The sequence below is a fragment of the Dinoponera quadriceps genome, unplaced genomic scaffold (genome assembly GCF_001313825.1).
Source record: "Dinoponera quadriceps isolate SergipeBrazil2010 unplaced genomic scaffold, ASM131382v1 scaffold1308, whole genome shotgun sequence".
Lineage (NCBI taxonomy): Eukaryota > Metazoa > Arthropoda > Insecta > Hymenoptera > Formicidae > Dinoponera > Dinoponera quadriceps.
In genome coordinates, this window is record NW_014555613.1 from 1,924,902 (window position 1) to 1,949,855 (window position 24,954).

Here is a 24,954-nt window from a genome sequence, read left to right on the forward strand (position 1 = left end):
TTCGCCTTCAAGTGTAGCTCAGGAGAGTAGTGAAGCTTTCCGGTGACTCAGTGTCTCGGTAAATCGGATAATAACAGTCGCAACCCTCTCGATGGGGATTTCTTAACGCGGGTTTGCGTGTTTATTTCAAGGAGTGGCGATAAATATCAGCAGTCTAATTTCTGAGGGTCGCTAATCGCAATCTTTGATATCGTTTTACCGGTTTATATGATGAATTCTTAGATTACGTATCAGTCTGTATATTGTTTAATCGATAATAATTCCCAACATTTTGTTATCACAGTTTGAAGTGATGGAAATCGTTACTCGCGCGGAAATATCTGAAAATCAGAAAAATGTGGATCGGGGACGATAGGTCTCGAGTTCCTCACGCGCGCTACATTACGAGGCTCACGGAACATTTTTGAAGTTGAAGATTACACGTTCAGAAAGCGATAACTACCACCAGAAGAATCTTGCGTCGTCGTAATAGCGAATTTGTACAGAAAAGGCGAGAGACGCCATTACGTTGGGAGAGAGAGTCCTCGAGAGTTTAAAGACGCCTATACGCCGGTGAGGTCAACCGCTGACCGGTAGCTTATATAGCCGCCTAGTAAATTAGCATGAGGTTGCACGCGAACTTGACGTTCAGGAAGACGATAAGAGAATAGGTAACCGTCTCCTCGGCTACCTGACTTTTCAACCCGTGACCTGCTACTGTGCGTACAACACGAGCTCGATCGTTTTCGGGAGTCGCTCATTTTCCGTCGCGCACACTTGCGTTTTAGCGATACGTGTCGCACGAATTGCGCACCGGAATAATTAGCGCCGCTGTAAATTACTCATTATTACGTTTCAATATAAGTTTTTTCCAGCGATATTTTCTCTCTTATCGCGCGTGCTGTATTTCACTTACGCGGAGTTCAATCGAGGAATATTGATCCGAGAGGAACGTCGGGAATTTGGAATTACTTGCCTACACAATACTTAGGATTAATTGGCTACAAAAAAATTTTCTGTTAAAAACGACCCACTGAAATTTTGCATATTTATTTATTTATTTTTGTATATTTTTTTAACACATTCCCCATGTTAAAGTAACACAAAATTTTAGTGGACCTTTTTTTAACACACAATATTTTTGTCTCTGTACGCGCAACTTCGCGGGTTTTTTTTTTTTCTCAAGTGTAAAGGGCTATGTTATAAAGACACGGTTTACTGAAAAAAAATTATTTTTACTTGACTATAAAAAATACAAAGGAGTGTGTACAAAAATTTGTTGTACGACGAGTCGTTGTGCAGATCCTTAGTCGATGTTGATTAATATTAACGTATGAATAAAGTCGTTCGTGTAAAACTTCGGCACTCATTATGATAATTAAATATCTCTCGCATATCGTACAATATAAATTAAATATACATCATCGCCTATTAACTTCGCACCATACACGCACAATAAATACTTCGCGAGGACACTGCGTCTGACGTCTTTTATAACAGTTCGTAAGATGTATCCGTTTTAGTCAATCGTGTAACGTAATTATTTACAACGCAATTCTGCACCGCACTGTGTATCTACATTATAACTCGATAATGCAATTGGTTAACAGTTTGTGATTTTGATATCTAGTGATTCACTATAATTCCGTTGTTTCGATCTTTTTCCCCATAGGATTGACGATTGCGCTGTGTCCCGCGTAAATCGGTGAATCTCTGCTATAATCATTTTGAATATCTATGCTCTCGACGCTGTAACGATACAAAACAATGCGAGTCATGTGTATTGCATCACATATTATACATATCGGACATAACAATAGGTTATTGCAAACGTTGAAATGAAACTGAAATATGACTGAAACCTGCGCAACTCCGATAAATTTTATCTTCTATATCGTAAATGTGAAAATATATATTTCACATTATGGCATCATATGAAGAAGCGACAGTAAAGTCTGAAAAGTAACTCAGATACCTGGAAATAGTCGAAACCCTCGGCTCTATATAATATGGTTTATCCTCTGCTCTTTGGTTTGCATTGGCTTCGTTCATTATTTCCTCGTTATTAAGCGCGTTTTCATCGAGGGAATCTCTCTCGGACGTATGGCTGAACGACTCGTCGCTCTTGAACCACTCGTTCTCGTAAGCGTGCATCCATATAGGATTCGAGCCTTCCATGCTGTGTTTGTTCGTATTTGGAACACGACCAGGACTTCGGATGAATTCCGAATCCGACGCACCTTTAAGAACATATATTATAACATTGAGAATTTTCAAGCGATTTTAACATCGCAATATCGCGCAAGAGGGAAACGTATTTTGCGGGACGCGCGTTTTCCCAAAGACTTCCCAAGGAATTCCTAAGAGTGTACTTCGCTAAATTAACTTCGTATCTCGGTTGACATCAAAGGGTTGAGTCAAGTGACGGACAGTAGTAGTAATTGTTGAAGTGGAGCGCGAACTTCAAGAAGCTTTCTATGGTAAACTGTCCGTGTTGTTTGCATTACCGAACGGTGACGCGTTTGCCGCTTTCAGTTGTCTTCTGAAAGACGCCCTTTGTGACAAACACAGCGTGACACACAGTATCAGTAGAGCTCCTAGAAACAGGGTCAACGTGAGGAGCCAGAAAGTGGTCCCGGCTTGTTCGTACTGCATGACCGGTTGAGCTTTCGCCGGCTGCGTGTCGAGGACGTTGAACTCCTTGAATAGATTGTCGAGCTTCTCGATGTTCCGGTCGACCAGCTCGAGCACTTCGGACACTTCCAGAATCGAATTATCTCGACGATTCACGAGGTGCAAATATAAATCCGTCTTCGTCCGATCCACAGAACCGTCCTGATTCTCGTGCACTTTGTACTCGTCGACGTTAATAATAGCGCTGGTAACGTTGCCCAGAACTCTGTGTATAAAAAATGTATGCCTCTTACTTTAATATCAATTGTTATTTAAATATTATTATGAACAATACTCAGATATTCTTTCCAGCGTTTTATCCAACGTTCGTAAGCTTTATCGCGTGGTCGTCGATAATATAGAAAGCGGTAGGTACTTTGCTTACTCGCGGAATGTTTCGATTCGACTTCTGACTTCCGGCGGATGTTGACGAAGAACAAAACGAACTCGTTGATCCTCCCGCAATAAATAAATGAAAACCCTCGCAGTATCTTGCAAGCCGTACGTGTCGTTAACGAGCACCTATATATTTATATATATATTACATCTTGAATATCCATACATAGATAATAAAAAAACATTACTTTGTTACGCAAAATAAGTAAGTTATAAATAATGTTAAAGGTAATGTAACAAAAAGAAATATTGTTTTATTATGTGAAAAAAATGAAAAATATGTGATATTAGATATTGTTTTCGAGGAAATTGATTTGAAAAGTTTGATTTGAGTTCGAAGAGAAATCAATTCCGATAATATTATACCATGAAATCGAAGTAACCCTTCATCCCTCGTTGCGGATCAAAATTCAGGCTCACCGCTCCAGTATCCTTATTTACGAGAAAAGGCTGCAGTTGCATATTTTCGAAACCCTCGGTTAATGTCATATGGATTTTGCCAACTTGATAATAACCGAGCATCGCGTTATCACCTGCGTCCAAATCAATTGCCTGCAACATGAATCAGCATACGGAATGTATGGACATCACGAATTATAGACATGCGTTCTGAGATTACAGAGAAATATTACGCAGTACGCAAACTGCGTGGCAATAAATTTATATGCGATAAAAAAATCAATGAAGAGATCTGTAATCCCGCGTAACGATTTTCTGCAAGCTATAAGATTACCTTAAGATTACCTTTCTATAAGATTACCTTAACATGCATAAATTGTGTGCCAAAATCGGCTTCAGTAGTGACACCGCCCGTGAAAATTTTGTTAATAAATCGCGGTGCATTGTCGTTGATGTCGTCGACTTTTACAACGACTTGCAACAAAGTGTCATCGGCCTTATCAAATGTCGTTTCATCGTCTGGCACGGTCTCGCAATCTTCAGTTGCTTTAATGAGCAAAATATGTTCTTCTCGCTGCTCTCTATCCAGTATTTTAGCCGTCTAAGTAACGGACAATATAAACGGTGTTCTCAGATTGCCAAATGGTAAATAAGATTTTCACTTTATCACCGTTTTCCCGATTATATATAAATACATCTCTGTTTTTCAGTTGCAACATCCTAAGAACCGATGGTTCTTTTAATTTTAGTTACTTACGCTAAGTTCGTGTCTGTAGATATCTAAAACAAACAATCCATCATCGTTTCCGCCAACTATAAAATAACAAACTAGAGTAGGAGGATCGTCCAAGTCATCGACTTCGTCTCTGTCGACTGTTTCCGGAAGTAATATCATCTCCGACCCAGGAGGTTGCTCCTCCGTGAAATTGATGTTAAAAATATTCAGCAAAAATTGCGGCTCGAAATCATTGATGTTGCGAACATAGATGATTAGATCGAGATCGGAACTTAAGGGAGTCGGAGTACCTAAATCATATGCTTCCACTCGAATCTGTGTGGGAGAAACACAAATTTTATTAAGAATTTTTTTCTATTATCTGTGCATTTCTATTATATCAATTGACGTATAAATATAGCGTTGATAAAAAATAATAATATTTTCGTATTTGTAATATTGTGTATATATACCTGCTTCAACTTCGTTTCAAATAAACATTTATTATTTAAATTATGAAATAAATATATAGGGACGTAATTTTGCTTGATAAATACTAAATTTATGAATGGTCCCTCAAAATTTATTGATGCGTCATTGAAATGTATGGCACTAATAGTCAATATATTCTTAATTTCCTCGCTGATATCTTCGCGAGCAAAAGTTAATTAAACCGTGATATAGCCAATCAAATAAAATATAATTGGCAAACAAAATTGCTTTTATCTTCACATACCTCATATAACTTCTGAGTCTCTCTGTCCAGTGGCGATTTTAAAGATATCACGCCAGTTTTGTCGTCGATGCGAAAGGTCCTCCAATGACCCGCCAGGTCCTGCTTCAAACGATAATGTACATCGCCGTTTAATCCCGTATCAGCGTCTTTCGCCTCGATTTGAATAATCGGGCTTCCTACTGTTATATTCTGAAATAACATTGTTGCATTGGGCGCTTCATTAACGTTGTTTTACGAAAATAAAGAGCACAGAGTGTTACGCGAAATTACCGAAGATACAAACCTCTGGAACTCGAATGGTAGTATTGTGCTGAGGACTGATGAACAATGGTGGATTATCGTTATAATCCGTGACACAGATTTCCAGAATTCCGTTATCCTTGTTGGACGGTGTTCCCAGATCGCGTGCTTCCACGTGTAGCGTGTAATTCCCGAATTTCCCTCTCAATGATCGCGCAGCTTTGATCTTCGCTGTCCAATAATCAGTTTGCTCCAATATGAATAAACCTGTTCTGACCAACATTTCGTCAGCATTCAGAAATTAATGATATCGGGTGTTTAAAAGAATATGCTGGCTGTTTTCAAAGGTAGGTTAATTTTGGGGAATTAAGTATACATTCGTTCGAACACTGTACATTATTGTAATATCGTTAAACGTTGAATCGGCTGATGTCTGAAATTAAGCACGCACCTAGCTCGTTACCAGAAATTATTCTAATTTGAACTCGGCCGTTCGGTGTGGTTGGATCGTCCGCGTCCTTCGTTTTAATGACGAAAATCAGGTCTCGTATGTCGTGAAACTCCGATATGGAGACGCAACCTTGTGGCATATCCATCTTCGGCAAGTTGTCATTCATATCAATGACGGTTACTCTAAAATGATACATTTCGTAATATCGCTGTTTATAATCACCGCGGCTGTTGTATCTAATTGTGATACGATCAAATCGGGAAAATCGGATCGTCGATTATCTCACGAACGTACTGGATTTGTTTGAACGCATTTCGAGACTCCCCCGCTGTATAACCGAATTGATAATTGTCCCAAGCTTCTATAACTAAAACGTAGCTGTGTTTGGTCTCCCAATCCAGAACGTCAGCCACTGTCAGGGATCCGGTTTCCGGATGGATAGCGAAAGTCCCCTATTTGAAATAATATTCGATTACAGTGATAATTGTGTCTACTTAAAATAAAAAGCAAAATCACAAATATTGCTATAAATACACTCGCGCTTCTTACCTGTGACGACATTCTGTCTAAAAGATAAGTAATTTTGCCGTAATCTCCACTGTCGGGATCTCTCGCTTGTATAACTGTGATCTCCGTGCCGATTTTGGAGTTTTCCATGACAGTCACGTTACTGACGTTCGAAACGAAATACGGATTGTTATCGTTTTCATCTAATACTTGAACATACACTTCCGCCAAACTCGATCTGCGAAATATCACAAAGTATTAAAGTAGCACTTTTACAAAAATATACTCATGAAATATTATTCATTAATTAACCATCGCACTCATAAGTAAGTTATATATTGCTATCTATCAACATGATATTAAACGTGATAATCTACATCAATGGTGTAAATGTTTAAAGATGAATGAAAATCATTTAAGCTTTATATAATAACAGTAAAAATAACAAGTAAAAATAATTTTGTAATCGCATAATTATTGCATACCGAGATGGAACTCCGGAGTCTGTGGCCCTGATGGTCAAGTTAAGCCACGAATATAATTCTCTATCGATCTTACTAGCGACGACCATTTCTCCAGTTTCAGGATCTAAATGCACGAGCTCCGCTATCTCCTTCGGCCCTTGCAAGGAATAAGTAATGCTACGATTTTTGTCAGCGTCGTCGGCAACGATATTCGCGATATTAACGCCATTTTTACTGTTTTCAGTAACGGAGCGTCTATAAAAGGGTTTCCGGAACTTCGGATTGTTGTCATTCTCATCCTCGATAATTATACTCAGTGTAGCTGCAAGCATTTTCATAGCGACGTTATTACTCTTTGGCTTTAAATGCCAGAGTAAATTTTCAGTAAATATATTTAATAATGTCTGTAACTATACACAGTGGAGAACTTCCCAGAAACTTTACAAGGAAGCTCTACAAAAAATATATTTAAAGAGAATCTTTCCAAGTAGCGTATGTTCTTTAAACGTATGTAACGTTTCATAATCATATTACATATGTATCAAATTACATATATTTAAAGAACGTACATGAAACTAACTGTGCTATCTAGATTTTTATTTAAACGTGAAATTGGAAAACTCGCGAATTTTCATTCGTTCTGAATGTACACGACAGATTTCTGAAAGTTATCTGAAATATTTGGCACTGTGTGCAGAAACATATACATGCGATATCTCCTCAAAACTAACCGGATGCAGTTTGCAAGCCTCTTACTGCGGCAAAATCCTCAACTACGAGCCCCAACCTGATAGTCTCCACTCTTTCTCTGTCCAAGAGTTTTACAATGCGCAACAGACCGTCAAATTTGTTTAATTCCAACGCTGCCAAATAGTCGTATTCTTGTATTTTTATTAACGTGCCCTCCTCGTTTCGCGCCTCCGATGAATTAGAATCCACCCGATAACGTAGTTCCGGAGCCACGTCTGGATCTTGCGCCACTAAGCGATGTACGTACGCGCCAACCTAATAGTCATTTGTTCGTTTATCGATATTTTCGTAAGTGAGACAAATATTAATTGGAACAAATTACAAATAATTTCCAACAATTATGACATATATTTATTTTATGTAAATACTTGTGTGAAACAAGTCGATAAGCTGTTTATTAATCGGGAACACTAATTATTATTAATAATGACGTAATATATGTTAGATTAGCATTCGTTGCCGAATATTCTACACTTTTGATAATAAACATGTAGGAGGAAAAAATTGTAATTTATAGATCAAATCTATCGGTCACGTACCTGAGTATTCTCTCTGATGATGACAGTTCCAGGTTCGACGAAAACAGGCGGTTTATTATTGACATCGTCGATCGTGATATTCACAAGTACCTCGGCCGTCCGTTGGATTTCCGTGCCGCTGTCGATCGCGATAACGTTTAAGTTGTACCTCGTTGTTTTCGGCGATGTCAGATCCGGGTCTAAATTCGAGCCAGGAGCCACTCGAATCACGCCCGTTTCGGGACTAATTACGAACTTGTCTCCAGCCCCGCTTTGAATTCGGTACACCAATTTATTATTGGGCGATGACAAATCTTTGTCCCAAGCTTTCACCTATGCCACCAATTTGAATATCTATTGTAATCATTATTAATTCTATGATATTTGCATTTATTGCAACATATGTACAGTGTGGATCATTTTAATGTCCTTATCTAAATATCTTTTTTCCTACGCTTGTTACAAAAAAATATTTCGGACAAAAATAAGGTTTCGAGGGAAATATAAGTTGGTGATGTTAATTTCGCTCTATAGCCGATAATTCAAGATCATTTCGAAGTCAATTTCATTTTTTTTAAACGAAATCATATAGTTTCTTTGACATAAATCGATTTCTCTGTCTATTCTACGTATAAAAATACTCGAGTAAAATTATCGAAAAGTGAATATTTCTCGATATATTTTACTTTTTATCCTATATATTATATTTTAGATATTTTTCAGTAAAATGGTCCACCCTATATATACATCAAAAAAAAATAAAAATCACGAGTGGAGGATTTAATAAGATTAGATATAGAAATTTTGATATTCTTTTCTAGTTTTATTTTTAGAAAATCATCGCGATGAACGTTTACTTCTCAATTTTTAATCTTCCACGTGCAGTTTCCAATTTAATTTTTGTGGCAGCCCTCTGCGTAACATATTATATATTATACACAGTAACTACACACACACACACACCTGCACGACGCTCGTGCCGCCCGCCAAATCCTCGGGGATGTTTCTCTTGTAAACCGTTCTTTCGAAAGCGGGCGCGTTGTCGTTGATATCTTTCAAATAAATAATCAGAGGGACATCGGAGCTCATACTCGGCGTGCCCACATCTCTAGCGCGCACAGTCAATCTCAATGGACGTATAGCCGTTTCTTTGTGTCCCTGTTTGATAGGCAGAGCCTCGTAATCCAGCGGATGCCTGGGCGTTATGACACCACGTTTCGCATCGATCGAGAAATTTCGAGAGAATTCGCCCGATACCAGAGCGTAAACCACTTCGCTGTTTCGCGTCCCTGTAGATTAAATGTGACGCCGACATATGAGAGATGTGACATTTTTAACGGACGTGTATTCGTGTTACTTGTTTTTCGCTATCGCTGACCGTTTAAATCGATGTCAAACGCTTCGACGACCAGAGGAGACTCGAAATGATCCTCGTTCTCCAAGAGCACCGCTTCGTATCTGTTCTGTAGAAACACAGGTGCGTTGTCGTTGACATCGTCGACGTTGACTATTAACTGCGCGGCATTGCGGTTCCCCTTTCCAAGATCGTCTCGGGCTTCGACTGTGAGATAATGTCGAGCTACTAGTTCTCGATCAAAATTGGACCCGGAATGTTTGACTGTTATTATACCGCTGAGAGGATCCATCGCCAGCCTGCGGTGGAGAGAAAAAGAAACGTTTTTGTAAATTACAAATCCTTGTCGCGATTCTGCTCCATCCATTTGACATTGTTTATTTCTTAAGCGACCGTCGTTAATTTTTCTGTAGTTACGCCGGACAACAAGAGATCTTTCTAAATGGTGCATATTCTTCTAAAACTGACCCGAAAGTAGCTGATTATTTAATAATTGATAATTCAATTAATATTAATAATTTGAAATGAAAATTGCGTTGCCTAATGTTGTAATAGCGTTTGTAATTTATTATCTTACGCATGTGCAATGCTACCGCCTAAAGTTGTATATCGTATTCCATTCGTTCCGAAGTTACCGCTGTCTTCGTCCAAAGCTTGGACCCAAGCCACGGTGGTCCCTTCGGCGCAATTTTCCGGGATCGAGACCTCGTAGATGCTTTTCGTAAATTCCGGATAATTGTCATTCTGATCCTTTATAAGAACCGTAACCGGTACAGTGCTGTACTTCGGGGAGATCGGTGTGATTTCTTTCGCGACGAGAGTAAAATTTACCTCTGCAAGGAACGAGCTTTCACATGTTGTACACAAAATCAGATTTTTATGATGGAATAAATTAAATGTAAATTAAATTGAATTATTGATCAAGTTGTTTATTAAGAAGTTAGCAAATATCCAACTTTTTAATAGAATATGGAGCTTAATATTGTCTAATGTAACGTTTAACGAATATATTATACTGAAGATGGGACACTAATTTCACGTAAGAATGCATCCAGCTTAACCAATAAAAAATAAATTGTAGAACTGCCTCTTTATACCTTTTATTTTTTCAAAGTCGAGTTTACTCGAGTCCTTAACGCGTATTAAAAACGGCGCCTCGTTAATCCCACGGAATGGCGTTACATCGAACATTCCACCGCCACCTTCGACAAATATGTGAAACGTGCCATTGGAACCCTGGAAAAATTCATCACACTCGCAAAAGGCACTCTTAAGACTCGTTAAGAATATAAAATTAATATTACTCTGCACGGGGAGGTAATACTTCTTGTTCTTAGATTCTAAACGTCCCCTGGGCTGAAAACTAAAATCTCAGAGACAACACGCCGAATTAAGCGTCATGATTTCTTTCGAACTCACCAAGTCGTGATCGAAAACTTCTGGCACAGCATCGCCGATGAAGCTAACCGGTGTATTTTGCGGCGCATTCTCGTTTATTTCAGCGCGGTACAGCACGCTTCTAAACGTCGGCGTTTCGTCGTTCACATCAGTGAGGATAATGGTGACTTCGGTACTGACAGACGGCGGTGGATTGATCTTTGACACTTCCCTCACTGTAATTTCCAAAATGAAAGTGCCATCGCTGTTCTCGTCGGCTTCTCTGTCCAGCTGTGCCCTTGTGAACACGAGGCCGGACGTCGCGTTAATATCGAACAGATATCTTGGCCCTTCCGTGATGCTGTACGTCACTTTGTTGTTTATCCCTTTGTCACCATCCACGGCACGAACTATAACATAATTTACCATTAAATTGTCAGGGCCAAGAGCATCTTGTACACCTACTTTTGTAAGTTGTAGTTCTGAACCCTTCAAGGTACAAACTTCTTTTTATTTCCATTGGATATTTTATAATAACTCAAGAATTTAAAGATTTAAATACAGCTCGTATATCGATATTATCAATCTTTTATCTATCTTAGGACGGTGATTTACTCCATCATAAATAAGTTTCGCTATTCGAATTCTCTGTTATCATATTGACAAGTTGCAATCACGGTTAAATCGTTTAAACGAAAAAGAAATAATTCCGATATCTTTCATTCTAAGGTATGCGGTTAATATATCACAATAATCTTTTCATCTCATACGTGTGTGTGATTAAATCAGACGGTGTAATGCTGACCTTGCAAAACAGATGTGCCAATCCTGGCATTCTCGCTGATCCTCGCCACTGGCGTCATGGCTATGAATTCCGGCGGCTGGTCCTCCACATCCTGTACTTTGATCAAAATCGCAGTCGTTCCTGTGTTTACCTGAAATAATTAAGTATAAATAAACTACCTTATATACAGGAAATTGCTTCACGTAAATGGCTGAATGTAGATAATCGTCTCCTGGCATTGTTCAACCTTCGCTGCGTTTGTATTTGCCGAAGAAAATCATTGAACTGCCCGACTACCGTATTTTAGACGGGTCTTATCTATGAAATATCCGCGTGTTTCGCACTACGCGTAGATAATACCCTTATAACTTGGAACATCCAAATACTAGTGTACTACTAGATTGCAATTCAACTTATATCCATGGGAATAACTACGTCAACTATTCGTATTATTTAGGATACTTGGAAGAGAGCATGTTGAAATCAATATAATACCATATTTAAAAAAGAATATTACAACTAATATGTAATGTTAGGTGCGTCAACTAATTCCGCGTCTCTGTTGTCAAAAGTTAAGATTGATTTATCAATAGAAAGTATACAATTTTAACTATCGAAATAATCTCCGTTATTACCGATAACCTTACGTCGTCCATTGGGCGTTTGTCGAATTTCATCGCGACAGAAACTCGGCTTGAATCAATAAAGTTATCGATAGAATTTCGAATTTTGAACACATTCTATTAAAATTTTCTATTAAACATTCTGTTAAAATGTGTGTCAATTAAATGATGTTGCAACGATTGAAAAAAACGAAAGTCTGAAAAAAGCAAGGTCTAAAGAATAAATCGAGTGCGGGACAACTTCCCAGCCCACATTAAAGCTGGCGTCTTTTATTTCCTTCACTACGTGAGGTCGAGCGTGAAACACACATGCACAGGCCTTCTCGACATTTTCTCGAAACCTCTGATACTCTTTGTTACAAGTTGTATAACTTACTGCATTTTTGAGAGAACAGAAAAAATCATTTTTGTGACTTCAGCAACATTTGTTTCAGTTTCAGAAATGCAAAAAGCATGCAGTACCGAATATGCATTTCATTGACAACAATAATGTCCACTACTATTTTCGGAGGTCATATCGATCATCCTGCGTGATATTTTGTAAACATAAAATGGCAGCTCTTTAAAACCACAATTGAATGGAGAAATATTTAGATTTTAAATGTTTATTATATATAGAAATGGGCAAAACTATAGACACCGAATTAATTTACACACATAATAGAGCATAATTTATAGTTTTAAAAAGCTTTCTTCCATTTTTGCTCAGAAAGAAATGGAAAAATTCGGGTTTCCTCCCATTTTCTGTGCAGAAAAAATCGAAAAGAATCGCGGAAAAATTAAAAAGTTCTTTTCCAAGTCTTCGAAATGATAACATAATATAATATTTCAATAATAGTAGATTTAATACACAAAAAGTACCTTTTCATTTATCGCGCGATCCACGGCCAAGATCCTCAGTTGGTAGAGATACTTCCGTTCGTAATCCAACGAACCGACTAAGCGTATGATACCTTTGCCGTTCACCGTAAATATGCTGAAGACGTTGTTGTCACCGTCGAGTTCTTGCAGATAATAAACCACTTGCCCATGAGCGCCCAGATCGGCGTCGGTGGCCTCCACCGTTGTTAAAATGCGCGGCCTCGCGTCTTCGCGGATCGTCAACGAGGGCGGATGTGGACGGAAGATCGGCACGTTGTCGTTAATATCCTCGACCAGAAGCAGCAGACTCTGCGTGATGAAATTTCCCTCGCCCAGTCTGCCGTCCGTCAACGTTAACACGAGCGCGAATTCATCCCTGGTCTGATGGGGAGCAGCACACAGATAACGTTAAACGTCGGATTACCTTCGAAAGAAGGTGCGGGCGAATCCCTCGAAATGTGAAAATACAGCATACTCGCGTGTCTTTATCGAGCCGTGCGGATATCTCGAAGAAAGTAAGACGCAAGTGTCCAATACTACGAGGAATCTAAGCCGAACACGCTCGAAGTAGGTTTTAAAAATTGTATCAGACGTGCGCGACGATCATCGCGGCTCGGACGTACGTACTGTATCATCGTCGATAGAAAGTTAATTTCCGAGCCGCGTTATTTCACGCGTGCTATCCGATGATAGCGACAAATGACAGCTTTGCGAAATGGGTCCCCGCGAAGATGATCGGTTTCGAGTTACCTCGGTCCCCCTCGCTGGTACTTGAATTTCTCTTTAATGGTTTCGACATTGCCGGACTGTAACTAGCGGCACCGTAACAAGGATAACAGGGATAAGGTGAAACACGGAGAAACAATTCACCATGGTGAATTACGAGAATTATTTACGCCGGTCCCCCGCGCGAGCCTCCCCATCCGGGATTATTCTTAATTGTTTACGAGATAAATACGAACGATAGGACAAAAATAACTGGAAATTGCGAGGATTTTAATTACTATTATCTCTGGTAGGAGTGTTTTTCCTCGGGCAGTAAAATATCTAGCTGGCTAGCGACGCACTGATGACCGGGGTTCGGTACGGTGGAAGGGAACTTATGGCGCGTAAATCGTTCGTGCGAAACAGAGATAAGTACAACGTTGAGACCGGCATAAAAATTATTGCGGTATTCCTTCCTGCATTGTCCTCTCTACCTTCCTAGTTGATCGGCCAGTAACTCTCTAAACGTCTCATTTAACCGAATATAGTTCTCAGCCGTCGTTGAAACGCAATTGAATTTTAACAGTTTAAGACGTAATTTTCTTTCCGTCATCCTCGACTTTACGACTTCGACGAGAATATTTCAGGAGCTAAATACCTTTTAGATGCTTAACTTCTAATTCCGCTAAATATTATAAATCGAAGATGAAATTCATTAGCCGCTTATCGTGCAATATCTGCCACTGCAAGAGACATCGGGAGAAAGATCGTAGATTTCACAAATTACCTCTCTATCCAGCAACTTGTTTAGGTAAATGTTGGCTTCGTCGGGACTGGTATTCTCAACTCGAATCACATCGCTACCCGGCTGATCTCGAACGCCAAATATCAAGCCGTCGCCGTCCGGATCGATGCCTCTGAGTCTGTAAATCAGGCTGCCTGTGAACAATTTCTCTTCGTTCAAAAATATCCGCACTACATACAACGCAATGCAAGTAAAAGACGTAATGTGTATGAAAGGGATCTCTGTTTCAAAGAGCACACGCGACTGTGTCGAGTGATTAACTAGGAAGATGTCTTACCGTGGATAATTAAGACATGAATTTTCTATCTGCTCTAACTGCTGCTTTCTACTTACTACTTGTCCAAATACAATGATTTGGATAAAAAAGAGCCGTCGAAAGTCACAAAGTGCCACGGAAGAAAATTATTAAACGCGAACTTTATCCGCGTGGCTGGAAGCGAGCCAACGGTTCATACAACGGTGCTCGAAAGTCGGTGCGTAAACTAGTAATAAATTTTGTGATCCGTGGCCGGTCCAGCATAGCACCGACGCGTGTGTGCATTAATACGCGCTCGTACTCCTCCATACACCATGCGTATCAGAGTCGAACAAAATTTTCTACACAATAGGCAAGTTTTCATAAGGATATTTTCCTTATCGGACGTTCGTTGCGTACGCTGCTTAAAAATTAATAAGACGCACGAAAAATGCGTGTATTTTTCTCAAATACCTTCATAAAGTATACAGCAAAATATAAATATATCTCGAATTTACAAAAAGATGAAACAGTTTACGATCCAAGTGTTTCTGAGTTCTGGAAGAATTTTAGTTTAAAATATGACGGAGCTATAGGTGTGTCTTTTAAAAAAGATGTAATAAAATAATCTTTACCAATTGGAGTCTCGGGTCCCTCCTTCAGTCTAAGCACGATCTCCGTTTGTCCGTCTATGAGGAATCTGGGAGGATTGTTTCTAGCCGAGCAATGCGTCAACAAATATCCGAAAATCAAATAGAACAATTCTATTTTAAACCGGCTTCTCTTGCAGGATCGTAATAGCCAAGAGGACGATTTCGTTTGCTTATCCGACGTCATCTTGATCGAGCAATGCTTCTAATCGACATGATCGCTCTCGCAGGATGTCCCACGATTAAATCAGCTTTCAGTGTCCTGAAATCGGTACATGAACCGATCATGCGATTAATCGGTAAAACTATCACTGCGAGTGAACAATTATGCCGTCAAGAATAAGTTAAATAGAAATAATTGAATTGGTCGAAAAACAGACGAACGAATCAGTAATGTAGGACAGAAGCGCAATATGTTATTATCTATACAGATTATATTAAAAAAATATATATTTTTGCATATTTTTCACGTTTTTTTCTCTCTCGTATATTTTTCTCAGATTCCACACATTTTATTTGTTTTACACGTATATCGATCTATTTACTAGGTGTATTTAGTTTAATAAGTGGTAAACTGGCATCTACGCTGAGTGGCTGCTTTCTCCTCGGCAAAACGTCGTCTTGATGCAATGTCAAGAGTAGCTAGTCGTGAACGATCACCAAGATTAAGCCGGAGTGAAAGCTTACCGGAAGAAACGGCGTTTTCTCACGGCGCTTAAATTGTGACGTACGTACGCATTATGATTAAAAGAGAATGATTTTCCCAACTAGACCTCCGGCACTCATTACGCAAGGTACACTTAATGGCTCGGTACTTTTAGAATCTTATACGGCTAACGAAGCGATGATATAATATGCTTCCATCTACCAAATCTTCTTTCGTGTATTTTATCTCGAAAAGATGTGCGCCACGGCTCAGAACGAATGAATTTTTGCGCTAGAAAATGATTAAATCCAATTAGACGGGAGGACTTGCAACATCGTGCAATGGCTGTAATTAATTTTTTTATCAAATTCAACCTTTAAGAAAACCTCCAAAGAATAAAAGGATAAGAGAGATCATTAATCTCAGCTAATTCCAAGTACGGACTCCGAAGGGAGTTGCGAAAATATACGATGGTGGAAATTTGAGAACTGCACCAGCTGACTTTTCCAATAAGAACAACTTCATATCGTCTAAAGTGTCTGTTAAAAAAAATCAGTTTTCTTACAGAATTTAATTAACCTTTAGTACAGATATTAAAAATTCCATCGGACCTAATTTTAGTTTTTGGATTTTTTGACAATTCTGATTGTAATTGCGTGCAGTGTGTTTGCAAAAATTGATATTTCAAAGAGAACATTTATTACATTTTAATAGCGCAAATTAATTCATTAATTTAATTAATATCACGATGGTATGTCGAGGGTTAAAAGGACATCCGGTAATTTCCCGAGACTTGACCGTTCGGCAAGACAGGTAGGCGGAAGGAATGTTCTCGCTGACCCGTGCTCGTGTAAAGATTCTCCTTTAGGATAGCTTGACACTTAAAGAACACTGACTGAGCACGCCGAACGGTGCTCCTCTTGCCAACAGAGTGTATCGGCCACGCTCTTGACTTTTAAGACTCTGCTAAATAACAGGCTGGCGCGAAGTTTCTCGATGTGCGAATACCCGCGTATTCAAATATGCACGACGTACGTCCGCTATCTGATTTCCAAGTAAATAAAGACGCCCGCTTCCACGTACAGGAAACGAGTCGGATTTTATCCCGATAGACTCCTCGATAAAGGATTAGACTCGGTAGCACAATTTTTATTCGCGCTTAACGCACGTTGCCCGATTTTCACCGATTTTTACGCGTGCATTTTTGTGACAATTCCTTTAAATTTGCGTCGTACTGCAGTTTCTTTATTTATACGCATTTCCTTCGTTTAGCGTATGATAATAATTTAATACACGCATGTGTGGCTTTCTTCGAGCTATGTACAACTATTTTTTTCCACATAGGACGATCCTCGATCGTTGCTCGGACTTATCGATCGCAATTAGTTACACACGATGATTCGCTTAATCCTTTATTATATTGAAGCGCAATATTTGAATACGTGGTACGTACAAGATCGCGTGACTAAGATATTCTTCGAAAATTAACTCCTTATAATTGCATTCACCTTCGTATCGCGAAGTACTTCGAAGAGATGGATCGATAAGGACGCGCCACAAACGTAGGATAATTTTATTATTCGACAACCGGCAATTTTTCCCCCCTTTTCCCATTCTTCTTGTATTTTTATTTTACTCGCAACGCGAAAACTGCTTGTATACCATCCGGTAACCGCGGCACCGCGAATGGAAACTTGCATCTGCATAAAGGAAGCTTTCTCTACGCATGTTGCTTTGAATAAAGGGGCAGTAAGGTCGTATTTCCAGCGGGGCTGTCCCGAGGTGCGTGACGTCATTTCCTACACCTGCCATGCATGCTTCCGAATGATAACACCGTCCGGGATATTGACATACACCATAATACTGTCTGTTGCCCAGCCAACCCCATACAGAATTTCCTCGCGTGACGGGCTCCCCAACACCATGGGCACATATGTAAAGGATCTTTTTGGGCACGCCAGCCGTTTGTAATATTCTCCTTTTTTCGGCAATATTCTAACGTAGAATATAGTAGACGAAGATTTCTATAGAAAAAAAGAATGTGCGCGAAAAACAGTCTCTCGGACAAATCCTTCAAAGGAAATTTTAAACACGAAAAAAAAAAGATTTTGCTGACAACACAAATAATCATAGTTTGGCTGAATGATTTGCTACAACTAAAACTTTAGTCACTTGCTATATGTATAGGTGCCATACTTAGTATAAATCTACTGTAACTAAACTTGTAGTTGTCCGTACATTAGCTAAATCTCCGTTTTAACATATGCCTACAAGTTTAGCTTCAGTAGACATATGTATTAAATACAGCACCTATACACTTAGCAACAGTAATTAAAGTTTTAGTTGCAGCAGTAAACTTTTAATTACAGCAGCCAAATATTTTCAGCTAAATCACGATTAGTTAACAACATCTTTTTTGCGTGAATGTATTTTTCTCGGAAAATTAAAAATCTCAATTTTACGTTTATTTTGCAATAACTTACTTTTAATCAGCATGAAGTGTTGATTTTCAAAACGTTTTATTTAACATTATGTTGATCCAATTGATCCTGTTTTTCGAGAAAAGGGCAAATAGCTTGGAGACCACTGTTGATGTATCGACACTCTCACTAACAAAAATTCGCTCGTTCTGGAGTTCTCTGTTACACCGTGCAATCACAACCTGACGTTACGACCACAAACAGATGCTACCGCGACGATGTAGCATACATACAAGTAAAATGAATTTCCTTTTCACACTGTGCCACAACGAAACGCTACTCGTGGGAACAAAATTAGCAATGTCTCTCGTCTCGTAAGAATTAATTACTACGAGACACAATAGCACGTCGTGTGATTATTTAAAGAGAAGAAACATACGATGTCATAACACCTGCATAACTGAATCGAAGTGTGATTTACAACCTTGCGTCATGAACATTCTCGTCGAATAATTAATACGTCGTCGTGAAGAAATTTGGGTCAGTGCTAATTATTGTCGAGTGTCCAGTGTGGTTAGCTGCTTCAACGTTTAATTTTGATTCCGTAATAAACGGAAGTCACGACATGCAATGGATGGGTCGAACAACACGCAGGAAAAATCTGCGAATACCCTCAATGTTTAGTTGGTTAATTAATGATGACTTTGAAATGCATTCAAAAATTAATTATGTGCAATGGTACGATCTTAACATTATTTTTGCTTTTTCTTTTTAATCTATATATATCCGTTTACGTAGAAATCATGAAACGGAAATTGGATGTTACAATTGAAGCCTTTGCATGTTAAGAATGATAAGTTCCATTTATTAATGTTTCTATAATCCGTCATAATTCCGATAACGTTAGCTCACCATTTCTCATTGAATTTCCGCTTGTTACTAAAGTTCGTTGAAAACCGATATGTAATATTAACTGTATGTGTATGCTATATACGAAACACAAGGTCGATTATCGAGAATCGGCTAACAATAACGTTGATTTCGCGAATTAAACTTTCAACGGCGGTGTCAGATAAGCATTAATTGCACGTCAGATTCGTGAGATTCCGCACTGGCATAATTCGTATCAGGGTGTCGACTATGATGGACGTGCTGTCTGTCAATGTCACGTTTTTAAAAGTTCTGCGGAACTTTCTAAAAAATTGCGAGCTCCCACTTCTCTACGGCCAAACGAATCCGATAAAAGGGACGGGATATTGAAATATGAAAATGAAATGGATATCAATGAGATATACGTACCAAATATGTTAATTGCGTGAAATGGCCGATTGATAAGTTTTCCCGTAAAAATCTCTTCATCACGAACCAAACATATCCTATTAAATCGTTGAATATCTTTTATCACAGAAAAATATTAGCCTAATTTTCGTGATTACGAAAACAATCGCGTTCGTGTCGCGTATGTATGTGTGGGTGTGTGTGTGTGTATGTATATATGTTTCGTACTTACGGTAATTATTAAAATTTTCATACGACGTCTAATGTGAAGACAGGAACAGCTTCGTTCCAGACATGAAAACAAGTGTCTCTATTTGCACAGTTGTTTTATCGCAACTTGGACCGTCAGCACGTTGTCAGCGTTGTCGTTAGCGTAATTGCTAAGCGCCCGAAATGTTTCGTACGACCAGGTGTGCAAGTAAATTATGTGCTCGCCAATCGGATCAAATCAGTCGGTTTGATGTCATCATTAACTTTTTGCTCTAAATCGTCGGAATGAAATATCGAAATAACGCGATTACTCATTACTCATGTATTTTTTCTCAAGCACATCACTACATAACAACCAGTTTAAGGTACCCACTCGAGCTCGAAGGGGAAACTTTCGCACGCGGCCCGTTGTTAATTAAAAATTGAATCTTACGCGATCCAGTCTCAAAACTTGGAATTTCCTTAAGCCAGCTTTATTAAATTTTTTAATTTCCATCACACTTCGCACGACGCGTAAAGTCGCACATCGCTATCTCCGGGTTCTGAATGCACTTAGCAACTGCATCGCTAATCGAAAGCGCGTTTCTCTCATCTTCGATCGCGCGGATCAATGGTATCGCGTCCAATTCTCATAGAACCGTGTCACTCGATCGCCGTGAGCGCGACGCTCACCTGTACGAGCGAGCTTACGATAGTAAACTGAAGAGGTTCGAGCGAAGCCAGCGTGGTTCCCGTCGAGAGCGCGGATCGTTGCCTGGCATTCGTTCTGTGGCGTGAGCAGTGACCGTGCACAGAACACCACAAAACGTACGGTTGTTCCAAGTTAAATTCAGCCCATCGTGCTCCCCGAGCCGTGCACCGGGGGATCTCCCCTCCGTCACAACCTCCGGTCACCTGTGCCACCTCACCGCTTGCAAGGGAAGATATATTCGTAGGGATAGTGGGGCACCGCCTGCGGACAGTCGATCGTTGATGGGAAAGAGGCGGCAGAAGCCGCCGATTATTAGAACGACGACAGAATTTTTTTTTTTTTCAGAGACGCGCCCCTCGATTCGTTTGCGATAGCGTTTCCACTGGCACGATGAGATCTTACATTTAGAAATCGCGGCCTCATATTGCAGTTAGCGCGGAAAGTGAAATAGCAAAAGACGCTTTTAAAACATTTTAATCGGATATTACATGGAGCGATTTAAGAATAGTTTAAAAATTAAAGCGAAAAGTGAATTTGTTTGCGATCAAAGGTATAGTGAAAGTATATCGCTATCGGTATAAATTAAAAAAAGTCGATCAAAGGAGGAGAGAGGAGAGAAAAGATAGCAATGGGGAATAAACTGGTTTTTATCATTTTTATTCATTTTGTAACATATTTTTATTTGTAATAATGTAAATCAATACACGATGTGTTTGTAAGTAATATTTTATCCTCGCTATTTACTTTTTTATTATTAGGTTAATAAAAGGGGATGTTTAATTTAATATATCATATTGTGAGACAGATGCTATTTTTTTTTTGTGAAATATTAAATAAGAGAAATTCTATGCAGATACGGGAAAGTAATTTTGAACTGAACGATCTGATGTCAGTGTAAAGTCCTGTTTTACCCTCAAGAGATGCTATCGACAAATAGTATCGTGTGAAAATTAGAATCCCATACAAGTTGGTACATGTTTAGAACGTAGAAAAATCTGGTGATCTATTGGGCTAAAATAGACACTTGAATCACCTTGTACCTACTGTGAGTTAAGCCCGTTTTAACCTGACTAACCGGCTACGTTCGTCACTTTCAGCGCTGAACTTTAGATGTCGCACACTTTCCTGAAACCTGTAACATCAAGAACCAAAGGCATAATGATTTTTCGCGTACAGCATATTATAAAACAGAAACATTAATGCAACGGGATAAAAATTTGGAGGAAAAAGAGACAGAATTTAAATATGAAAATTAAAAGAAAATATCATTAAAGGTATAAGCAATACGTATGACAATAACTACTAAAACATAATTCAAACTTATAAATACTGAAGAAAGAAGTGTTACCGTTCAAGTAATATTTACTTGAATTAAATAAAATGATAACTCCAATAATCCTTAGCAAATATTTACTAGAAGCAAAACTAAAATATAATTGATTATATACAATATAATATTTCCTGTATATAATATATTTACTTATATATGTCAAACAAGTGTGACAAGTGTTAAATTCATAATATTGGGAATATCATAATTTATTTTTAGAAAATATTTACTAGACAAAAAATCTAAATTTAAAATCACTAAGTTTCTTCAGTGGAAAAGAAGTGTTATATAATTATAGTAAATACTCGCTTAAATTTAAAACCATTTTACATTTACATTTAGTAATTCATTTGCAAATTAAGGTATTACTACATTCGAGTATNAAGCAAGTAATTATGTTTATTTGATTCTAGCACCATTTTTTCCGTGTAGCTTAAGAAGTGGACATTATCGTTTCACGCTTAAAATATTAAATAATAATATAAATAGTGGGAAATAAAACATTTTTTAAACAAATCGTTTTTACGTATAAAATATATTTCATATACATACAGCAAATAGATTATCCTTTAAAGTTCGTTTTATTCATTTCGTCATTTGAGAAAAATGACATCTATCACAAGAAACTGATTTTTTATGTTCTGATTATTTCATCTAATCGTTGACAAAGTAAATTAAAGCCGCTGCATCGTTAAATCCTTCAAAGAATTACACTTTATCATCGTTTTACAATGACACGTTTAAAAAAAAGTTACGATTTCCATTAAATTTGTATCGATTCACATTAGATCCTTTCACAATCATCAAATTTGTCACCGCCTCCATAAAACATTTCTATTTAAGTGTCACTTAGACATTCTTGTCTCAAGGTTTCTCATTTCAATTAGTCGCGGTGGTCCGATGCGTTACGTGATCTTTACAATCGTAAGATCTTGAGCTTGTAGGCCTTGAAAGTGCTTACACGCTCGCGGCTCGCACGTAAAAAATCCCATAGATAACATTGGGACAAGATATCAGGAGCCATTCTGAACGAGGATGTCATCGTGTAGGACGGTGTAGCGATAAATTGTCTGTAAATGTAAACGCGCGCGAGTCTGTTGAAGTCTCTCTCGTGTGTCGTCCACTCTTCTATCTACGTCAGTCCATTAATCCGGATATCGCGAACGTCGCTTTCTCATAATTTGTTCCGTTCAAACTCGGCACATGTCCACAGAGAAAAAAAGAGAGAATGTGATTTCAGCGCATTGCCGTATTTTAGTATTCGCGTCTTTTCTCGCTCGTTTTTACGCGTCGTGTCGCTCGCCCCTTCCCCTCGCAGCTCTCGCGATCCCCACGACGTGTACTAATTCTGGAATGCAGGAAGTTTGATTCCCCTTTAGAATTTCAGCTTTGAAAACTCTCCACGTCCGTGACGTTTTGTTCGTGTCAAAAAATTCCCATTCCGTCGACGGTCGCTGTTCGGCTTCGCACTCGACTCGCCAAAAAGAGTGCGGCCGGTGTGTCAGGAGTAACTCAACGGAAAGGAGACGTAACTGTGCTTTGGTACATCAGCTTTCCACATTTCTTCCTTCCCTTCTTCCCTCTGATCCTCGAGCAGCGCTCGCCGTTACAGCTGTCGGGTGCTCTTTTAAGCCGCGAAAGATAAGCACAAGGATAAAGTATTAACATAGTGCGCGCCTCTTTGCGGCTCAAAGTTCTGCTTCCCGTATCATTTCTTGCTCGCAACGAGAGCGCATACAGCTAGAATAGTACTCAAAGCGGATATACCGTTGAAGTTATAGCCGTCATATAATTCGCAAAGCTTAAGTCAACGTTTTTAAAGCCTACGTGACCAGCGTGTGTCGCTACCGACTGAGTTGTAAGAAAAATAAATTCGAAGCTAAAAGCTCGATGGGTTGCTACAAAGTATCATATATAATATATTTAAATATATCCTTCGCTTTATATTTATTTTGGAGATTTACATTTTAAAGAGCGGGGATATGTGTATCCTTTATCTACGATAAGAGGTCTCGGGCAGAAATTAAAAAAGGAAAGACAGTAGAGGGAAGAAAGGAATTAGCTGTCTATACAACTGAAATTTAATTACAATACCTAATTTAGCGTGGGAGCTAAAAACTAGGTACAGATAAAAATAATTAGCTAAATTAACTAAAATTCAGTTGTATTATACGGACAGCTAATTTTTACCCGCGCTGAAAGAAAAATATAACTATTTTCGGGCACAGCAATATCCTTTTCTTTTATTTTAACCATCAAAATATTAGTAGCAACATACGCATAAAGTTATTATCGCTGTCCCCTGGCGGCACTCACTATAAAAATAGTTCTCCTGATTATTTTTGCGGTTTAAATGAAAAAGGGATACTGTACTCCGAAAACAACTATAATTTTTCCCTCAGTGTACGGGAATTACTTCTTGTTTCCTTTATACGAAGATCGCGTAAGAAGAAGTCGAGCGAAGGGGGTGCATCGAATATGTCGGACTGTTTCTCGGCGAGTGCGGTCGACCAATTCGATGTATCTCTCCGTTGCAGATACGATTTTGTGTAGAAAGCGTGCGGCCAAGCGAGTCGATACGCCGAACTTTTAGCCGGTGTCACTCCACGCCGGTTTGCAAGGTCGAACTATTGGCCTACGGAGTGCACGGGGGTCGGCTCGTACATACGTTACCGGTCAAACAGGATGCGCGGTTTCGCGCGGTGTGGCGGGTGTCACCCGATCTCGTCAAATATTGCCTTTGTATCGCTTCTCGCGGTCGCGGGCGCAGGCTCTTTTTGAACGATCGTCCACTCGCGGCTAAGTATGCAGCCTCGCCAAAGAGAGTGTTGCCGGTGTACCAGAAGAAGTAGTAGAGTCGAAGAAAAAAAACACCACACACACATACACATGCTCGCAGAAGAGGAGGTGGTGGGGAGGGGGGGCAGCGGGGGAGACGTTGGACGTCCTTTATTCCAATGCATAAGCGTGCCTTGGTACAGGCATTAACCTTCCCTTCCATTTTCTCTCCTTTCTCTTTTCCTCGCGCGCCTCGCGCGGACCGCGGCTATAGTCATCGGATTCTCTTTTAGGGACCGTGCTAAGACTGCCAGATGAAAGTATATAACCGGTTCGCAGCTGCAGCCAGACTGGAGACCGGGTATCGGACGGCGTGCAA

At 39.2% G+C, this 24,954-nt stretch overlaps 1 protein-coding gene across 1 annotated transcript; it reads right to left on the bottom strand.

Moving 5' to 3' along the window:
• Positions 1 to 1,371: 1,371 nt before the first annotated feature.
• Positions 1,372 to 15,409, bottom strand: LOC106744835 (cadherin-23). Its single transcript, XM_014619880.1, has 24 exons — positions 15,208 to 15,409; positions 14,320 to 14,471; positions 12,828 to 13,208; positions 11,365 to 11,494; positions 10,602 to 10,969; positions 10,280 to 10,418; positions 9,760 to 10,015; positions 9,207 to 9,481; positions 8,792 to 9,117; positions 7,850 to 8,161; positions 7,292 to 7,565; positions 6,582 to 6,882; positions 6,139 to 6,334; positions 5,884 to 6,041; positions 5,590 to 5,771; positions 5,182 to 5,405; positions 4,899 to 5,087; positions 4,205 to 4,498; positions 3,809 to 4,048; positions 3,415 to 3,600; positions 3,038 to 3,174; positions 2,487 to 2,878; positions 1,955 to 2,219; positions 1,372 to 1,728 (listed from the first exon to the last, which is right to left on the bottom strand). The coding sequence occupies exons 1-24, from the start codon at positions 15,407 to 15,409 to the stop codon at positions 1,617 to 1,619; spliced, it is 5,691 nt and encodes a 1,896-aa protein (XP_014475366.1). The 3' UTR covers positions 1,372 to 1,616.
• Between the last annotated feature and the right edge of the window lie 9,545 nt (positions 15,410 to 24,954).